Below are 8,604 nucleotides of genomic sequence, written 5' to 3'. Positions count from 1 at the left end.
CCATTCTTGTCGTAATTATGATTTCTATTTTGACATCTGGGGAAAGTCTTTGAAGTGTGTTTGATTCTGCAGAGAGCCCGCGAACAGGCTAATGGAGACGGAGTTAGAAACTGTTGCCAGTATCGTCTGAGCAATCACCCATGATACCCACCCATGGCGAACCTCCAGCGCTTTGCTCAAAACTGGAGCTTTCTGGTGAGGAAAACAGCAGCTGAGATTTATTTCATCTCGTCATCCACACAAGTAAACCTCTTGTCAGCTGGTGTGTGTGGACAGTGTTCTTTGTTTTATTGTTTCCAACCTCCTTTTAGGGTATTTCCCTTAATTATTGAATAAAAGATAAAGAAAATCCCCCCCGTCCCTATTGCGACCACCTCCAAAATCAAGTTCCGCTTTTATAGGGAAGTATTAGCCATCTGTGTAGAAAACCCTTCTCTAAGTCTGAAGCAAATAACACTGATCCTTGTGAAAACAGTGATAATGAGGAGAAGTATTACGCTGAGTTCCTGTTGTTTGCTGGTGCCTTCACCTCTGTTCGTCAGAGAGTAAGTCACTTGTAGTGTCGAAATCAGGAAATAATGAAGCTTAATGGTGCCTCTACTTTCTCAAGTGTGTCTTTTCTGTATCTCCTCACACGTGTTAATGAATCTTCTTCTCAAACGCCCCTCTTGAGAGCGTCTGACACTTCCTGTACATGTATGATTTGTTTCATGTGATTTTCTTTTCCTCTGAACACACACAATGTTACACTCTGGCTTTTTATTCATGAAAAAAGATGAGCAGAACATCAAGGGAACGCCAGCACAGACTGGCTGGCACATATCGCAGGGTGTTAACAGGTGAGGGTAATATCCTAAAGGTGCAGACACCTGCCTCACCTGGGGTTCACGGCGAGGTCAGGACACCTGTGCCGTTCTCTATCTTAACTCCCTGCAGAGGGCTTTGCTATTACAGGTGTTCACACCTAACATTTATTTATATCACAGGTGCTTCAGATACACTCAGCAGTAGAAGAGCCCAGGTACAGTCGGTTTGAGAGGAAGAGGCACGACAAAATGTTGATTTCAATTTTGTACGGTGAGCTCTTGCACAAACTTCAAATATATTTACAATAATAAACAATCAATGATTCCATAAGATGTGATATTTACAGTTATTACAAATAACGAGTTCAGTGACTGCGGCTGAAGGAGACAGTAACTGGAGTTGATTTCTCTTAGCAGTAGATTTGAAAAACAATTCACATTGTTTCTTGTTTTGTTTGCAGAGAGGGAAATCCCACTCTGGTGTCAAAAGTCAAGTTAATGGCAAGAAATCTGTGGTACAATACAAACAGTTTAATTGTGTATTTAACAATCAATAACCACTTCTAGTTGGAACATTTCTGCAGAAAGGAACCGAGAAACACTTATAAAACAGTCAGTCGTAACAAAATAACTGGTGTTCTTATTGAAATAAACTCATAAAAAAGAAACACTTTTATACAGAATATTTATACAGGAATAGCTTTTTGAGTTGGATTGTTAACCAAAGGAAGACACATCGCAGACATCGATTTTCACACAGATTGCATATGTTTTTCTCTCTAAGGTGTTCTATAGGTTAGTCATTTTACCTAAGCTTATTTGCATGATAGTAAAAATTGCATACAACATTAATTGTGAAGCTTGTAGCATGAGTTGCTCGACATACAGCACGTTTTATAGGCAACCTTTAAAGCACATTTCTCCATTTAAAACGTTTAAGACACTTTTTGTTTTTACTGCCCATCGAAATCACATTTATAAATAGAAAAAAGATTGGTGGGGTTTAAAAAAAGCTAACATAAACTTAAAAAAAAAAAAGTAATTACATCAGAAACACTGCATGAACTGCAAATAAATAATGTCAGACAACATAAACATGGTGGAATTCACATTTCTAACTGTGTGGAAATTCAGAGAGTTACAGTGACAAAGGTTTTGCAAAATAATCTAACATCGGCAGTGCCGTATAGTACAAGGCATTTGTTGGCATAGTTTCTTTAAGACTGTATCTTTTTTTACAGTTACAATATAATGTCTATATATATATATTTATATTTCCTCCCTAAGAAATAATATGTAAAGACTGAGCAATTGTCGCAGGTTCACCTGGGCTGGGTGATGGCGTTCCAGAGTTTGGAGTGATTCATAATCACATTTTGCACTTTTTAAAAGAATAACTAATCCGCCAGCAGGCTCCAGACTCGACGCTTCATAATTAAGGCCTTGTCAACCTCTTGGTCCTTGAATTTATTTTGCTTTTTTTATTTATTTTTTTAAGATCCAGTTAAACATCACATACGTAAACACCTATCAAAGTCCTAGCAAACTCCAGGGGGACTTTTTTTTTCTTTTTAAATATAATCAGTAGCTCAAAAAGATAAAGTAAGTCAGTGTAAAACAACAGACATAGAGTGCAGTCAGCAAATATCCACGGCAACATACTTAGAATATTTTTTTTTTGTGCAGATTATTTAAATGATGCATCAGTCTTTACAGTGATAATAATACAAGTTTTACAAAATCCAAAAAGTAGTACTTGAGTCTGAAATGGGCTTTCCAGTGTGTGAGCGCTCACTTCACGTCAGTCTGCAGCGGATATATCTAAACACTCGTCGTAGAGTCCGGGCGCTGAACTGATTAAAAACACTACTTCTCTGTGTTTGCAGTGTGGTGGATCTGTGTCGGAGCGTCACATTTAGCACAGTCATCAGTGTGTGTGAGCGGGACCACTCGGTGTGTGTTCTACTCCGCGGCCTCGTGCTCTGACTCCGCCTGGGCCTCCGCGCCTCGGGCCAGCTGCTCCTCGATCTTGATGGAGAAGATGGTGCTGTTGGTCTGCGTGCTGTCCTCCATCTCCTTCAGCAGCTCTCCGCTCTCCCTGAAGTCCGTCAGCTCCTCCTCGAAGGCGGGGCTGCTGCTGCTGCTGCTGCTGGTGGTGTTGGTGGTTGCCGCGGTGCTGTTGATGTTGTTGCCGGGCTCCTTGGGCGCCTTGGCCGGGTGGTTGATATAGAAACGCTGGCTCTGGAAGAACTTGATGATGGTGAGCTTGGGCAGGTCCAGCTGGGCCGACAGGGTGTGGATGGCCTCCTCGTCGGGGTACAGGCCCACGTCCTGGATGAAGCTCTGCAGGATGCCCAGCGCCTCTAGGGAGATCTTCCCCCCACACGTACGGGACTTCATGATCCCCCCGCGGCTGACCTCGTCCTCCGTCTCGGCCGGAGAGGCGGTGGAGGGCTGGCGCGGCGGCAACCGGGGGCCGGTGCAGGGCTGCATGAGCTGCAAGGGCTGCTGGGACAAAAGGGGTTGGCAGGGGTGCTGAAGGGAGGGCTGGTGCTGGTACTGGTGCTGCTGCTGGGACTGAGGGAGCTGAGCCTGCAGTGGGAAGAGAAGGGGAAGAGAAAGGAAACACGGATGTTATCAGTGAACACTTATCGGCGCCTTAATAAGGCCTTTCATTCAAATCAATTGAGTTGTGAGGGAAAATGGGCCCACTGTGTCGAGAACAGTCACTTGGTTGTAGGAATTCTCCATGTAATATCTCATTGAATGTAATCAGTTCTGCAGATATGATTTTTCCCCCCCTTTTTCTTTGGATGTGGGAGATTGTGTCTCTCATTGTGGGGGTAGAGCACACACGCACACACACACACAAAGTGAAGAGACACACTCAGCCCGACACACAGTGGGAAACTGGCCTCTCTATAATAGCCTCTGCTGCTTATCAGGCTCTATTGCCAGGCGGTGATAAACAAGCTCCCTGTGCACAATTCTCGCCGCGATGGCCTGGCTGATTTGCCGCAGTGTGAGAATGCTATCGATGGCTTTCACTCCGCTGTCAGAATCCCTTTAGTGTAAACACATGACACATTACTCGTAAAATGTCTCATTGTGTGGCTGGAGAGGGAGTGAGTGGGTAACTCGTGGTCCCTATTGACCCTCGCAGAATGGGTGCTCTTTTATTTTCATTTCTGAGTCAGACACTGTAGAATAGGTGTTTCATAATGAAGTTTGCAAAACAGCACTTTGCAGGGACTCTGTTCGCCAGCTGCATAAATGCACCCAGAGATGAGATTTTACTGTACCAATACACCAGGCTATGATAGCTCTTGTTGAGCAAATGGGAGCTAATTTGGCTAATGTACCGCGTTAGAGAAGGACCGGCACAAAATATTTAAACACTAGTCTCTTATGGGTGGTGTAAAACGGCACTATTAAATCAGAAATAATCCTATTTCATCAATCTACAACCATTTATGTTCGCATGCAAAGTATGCACACAATTCACTCATTCCAAATCTGCTGCTGTCGCTGATTTGTAAAAATAAATCATATTACTTTATTTATATCCAGTAAATGGCGGCCTTTGTGAAACACTGGCCACGTCTCCAAGTAACCAAGTAACTAATGAAACACTCAGATTTTTTATAGAAGTATTATTGTACTCCATTAAGATATTTCGACCGTTAACCGAGGCTGTGTGTTGTTTTCTATTCATCTGCCAGATGTCTTTTATAAAGCAGCTCTATTAAATAAGGCTAATGATATCTTTGAAAATGGCTTTTTGTGAAAAGTAGGAACTTTTAATTGTTCCTGTGCTTCTAATTAACAAGTGTTATTTATCACAGATTCCTGAAAGATTAGTTAAGATGAAATGAACTTGGGGGAAATTAGGTTTTCCACTTATTTCAGAAAACTTAAAAATACGTACATATACAGTAAGACCGTAACCATTTTTTTTTTACTGATCGATTAATCATTTAGCGTATGAAATGTCAGAAAATAAGCGCCACACAAGAATAAAAAAAACAGCAAATCTTTTAGCATATTTGAAAAGACAGATTTCAGTGATTAATTGATTCTTAAAATGTTAAACCCTTATATTTGCTTCTGTGTGTGAGTATGTTTCCTACATGTAAAGTTAGTATTTTATAAACTTGCGGCCCCGCTCACCTGTAGCTGGTCAGAGAACTGCGTCAGGTGCATGGGGCGCTCGTTGTGGTGCTGCTGCTGCCCCGCGCTGCTCTCCTGCTCGTAGATGGCGTCCCGCTCGGCCATGCAGAGGCTCAGGAAGCGGCGGATCATGGAGAGGTTCTCCCAGAGCGTCCTGTTCTCCGGAGACGGATCCTCCTTCCAGCGCAGCAGCTCACAGAGCCAGCCCTGGAGGAAGGATTAGAGGGAGACACAGAGTAGGTCAGTAAAGCACGGTTGTTAGGGCGCAGGACAAAATGATTTATCGTTTTTAGACCAAAGTGTGGAAACTGGTTCACATAGTTACAGTCCGACACCTTAGAGAATATCCACATTATTACATATGCTTTTTCTGTGAGAGAGGAGATGTTCAATGCGGCAACAACACCTTCCAGGATGAGAATAAATCAAAATCATTGTAAAAATAAAAAACACAGAACAGCCCATTGTTTCACAGGAGCTGCACCTGCGGTTAGTATGTTTTGTTTTCTGCCTCAGCTAAAGATGAAGATGTGAATTAGCCAAGGTCAGGCAGCACAGCAGGAAGGGACAATTCAACGTGACGAGAAACACACACACTCCCATATTGAGTAGCACCCTTGGGAGGAAGCGAGTGACTCCCATGTTTAAACACTCCAGCAGAGGGCCATGAAACACAGAGCTGAGGAGCAGGACGGACGGAAAGCACCTGGAACGCTTTACTTCTTCAAATCAAAGGATGTTCAATGACCTTGATGAAGGAAATATGAAATTACAGGAAGTGCAGAGCTTATTGTAAATCACTGGTTGTTTTCTATGTATATATATTTTTTATTTGCACAGAATAATGTGAGCAATCTACAAGTAAGTTACAGACATCCTTTCAGAGGCTTTAAATCATGATGATATCCTCATATCGGGTTTTTAAAAGATATTGGAATTAACAATCCTAAGTATGTTCAAAACAATAGAAAATTACATTTACATGTATAAAAAGTTGTTTTATGTGATGTATTATAGCTATTTCATTCAGTTTGAACACCAAATGTAACATACTGTACACATGTATCTACCACACAACTATATATCAATATAAAAAAAGAATTCACAATAATATTAGACCCATGTTGAATATTCATATGAATCATCGATCAATTGCTTCTGTTTCATCTGTAGGTAAACTGACTAAAACCAATACAAAGTTGAGCGTTTTGGCGTGTACTGTAGGTCTCTTCTTTTCCGACATTTTATAAAAAAGAGGGATGGATTGAGTCTCATTAAGACTAAGGATTTTTTGTTTGGTTTTGATCGACACATTTCCAATATATAAAACGTGTTTTTAAGTGGCAAACAGGTGATTCTGGATTGCACAGTCAGAAGGGCTCTGTGGGAGTTGAGTGACGTGATCTCAGAGCCTCGAACGCGATGACCTAAACCTCAGCAGGGCAGAGTGTGTGTGAGCAAGAGAGAAGGGAATAACACACTGTAGTGCTGCTGTGTGGGAGAGAGAAGAGGAGTGGGGCCGAGGCTACAAAAGAGCTGTAAAGGGACAGAAGTGGATGAAGAAGGAGGGATGGCCGGGGAGTGGAACCAGCGAGGAGGAAACACGGCGTCAAAGAGGAGCAGCGAGGTGTGTGTGTGTGTGTGTGTGTGTGTGTGTGTGTGTGTGTGTGTGTGATATGGCCTATTCTTCTTCGTGTGTGTGCATGTTAACTCAGCAGACATGTGGGTCCGTCTTTAATCAGAGACAAATGCCTCGATATTTTACATTTGAATACGCTCTCTTCTCGGTGGTTTTGGTGTCTGCTTGTTGTGTGGTGAGGCTTTGGAACTGTCAAAAAAAAAAGGGGTTTCGGAGTAGAGGTTGGTCGAAGAGACATGAAAGAAAAGACAGAGAGAAGGAGAGAGGACACTAAACAGATGTGACGGGCTGAAAGCAGGACTCAAACTTCAATGGAAGACAGAGAAGAAAGGAAGGGAAAAAGCTGTAAAATCAATACATATTCACAATAACTATAAATCCAGTACATGTACACCCTTATAGGCGGAATCAGGTCTGCAGCCAAACACACATTTCTCTCCATCTTTGGCTTGTCTGCGTTTCATTTCTAACTCTTTTTTTTATTCTCTCCATCCATCAGTTCGTCCACCGGTTACTCTAATAAAAGCCGTATGAGTGGAAAGCAGCGATACTCCCTACCCTCTCTGGTTCTGATGATTTCATGCGAGCCAACAGACCACATGCTGTTGCCCTGATTGGATGTGATCTGCAGCTTCTCAGAGCAGAGGACGCAATGCTGTTCAGATTAAATGCTACTACATCCAACAGGCTTTTGTCAACAATAAGATGAACCATTTCAAGTTTGAAGGTTGTAATTAATCCCTACTCTGGAAAACAGCTCCTGGAGCTTTTCGTAGTTTGGACGGTGAGAAAATGATCAATGTAATGGAAAAACTGTGAGTCTCAAAGGCTTCACAGTTTGAGGAAGAAATCAAACGAGCTCCAGGGAATACCGATTACAACTGACTTAGTGTAGTGAGGGACTAAATGGATTCATTAGCGTCATTTAAAGACATTCCTGTCTGGGCAGGCGTTTGGGTAACTTGTGTGCGTATTTTTTTTACCAGCGTTTGTACTGTCTTAGGAAACTGTCCTATTTTGAATGTTGCAAAACCATGATGGCTTTTATCGAGTCAATTCTGTCTTTTTCACTCATGTCATGGTTTGGTAACCTGACTTTAAAGAGCCGAAACTCTTTGAGTCAGATCGTAAAGGGGTCCAGCAGACTGATTGGTGAGCCACAGCTCAACCTGGAGACCCTGTCCCTCAGGCAGTTACAGCGGTTATCCAGCTCCATATTAAGTCCCTTACACACCAAGACGATTTCGGCCGTCGATAGATGTTGGTGTGTCCCGCACCGTCGTGTCTTTTCGGCCGTGTTGAATTGGTAGGCCGTCGGCTAAATAAATCACTCTGATTGGCTGTTCAGCTTAGCGAATCAGTGCATGAGAAGCGAAACGGAAGTGAGGGACCCAAACAAACTATTAAGAAGGCAAATCTGAGGTTTCATTTAACTCCAGCTCTCGACACAGGTTCAGGAAAGCCCCGTGAGCTTCTCGTTGTAGAGTGAACATGGAACACGCTATTTGTTGTTTTGTTTATATCAGGGGTGTCAAACTCAATTTCATCGCGGGCCACAACAGCATTATGGTTGCACTCAAAGGGCCGGTGGTAACTATATAAATATACATATATAAATATATAAAAGTATGTATTATATTACATTATTTCCTCTGAATTAGATTATTATCCGATAGGGTAATAACTTAGTAATTAACTACGTCTGAAAGCAGAAGTCCAGGGCAAATAATTGGAAGTCTCTTCAGTGCGCATGTCACAAAACGAGATGCATTGTGGGACATGTAGTTTATGGGCAACCTGCTTCTGTAAAGTGGCATGTAACCGTATGATAAACGTATTATATTCTTTGCAAGCTCTTGCGGGGCCACATCAAATGAAGTCGCAGGCCGGATTTGGCCCCCGGGCCTTGAGTTTGACACCCCTGGTGTAAAGGAAAGAATGAATGGGGCCATGTATCGTGAGATTTTGAGTGACAACCTCCTTCCATCA

General features: G+C 42.5%; 1 protein-coding gene across 1 annotated transcript in view; it reads right to left on the bottom strand.

Annotated features, from left to right (window-relative positions):
• Positions 1 to 1,322: 1,322 nt before the first annotated feature.
• LOC104947944 (DNA-binding protein SATB1-like) overlaps positions 1,323 to 8,604 on the bottom strand; it is a 10,517-nt gene continuing 3,235 nt past the window's right edge. Inside the window, exons 2-3 of the mRNA XM_010774071.1 lie at positions 4,977 to 5,183; positions 1,323 to 3,398 (exon numbers count right to left, since the gene is read on the bottom strand). Coding sequence (XP_010772373.1) covers positions 2,769 to 3,398; positions 4,977 to 5,183 — 837 coding nt within the window. The 3' untranslated portion in view covers positions 1,323 to 2,768. The remainder of the gene's footprint in view (positions 3,399 to 4,976; positions 5,184 to 8,604) is intronic.

This window comes from Notothenia coriiceps, unplaced genomic scaffold, assembly GCF_000735185.1.
Source record: "Notothenia coriiceps isolate Sejong01 unplaced genomic scaffold, NC01 NC01_scaffold00000339, whole genome shotgun sequence".
Taxonomy (NCBI): Eukaryota; Metazoa; Chordata; class Actinopteri; order Perciformes; family Nototheniidae; genus Notothenia; species Notothenia coriiceps.
Note: the sequence above shows the minus strand (reverse complement) of the source record. Positions and strands in the feature narration are given on the sequence as shown.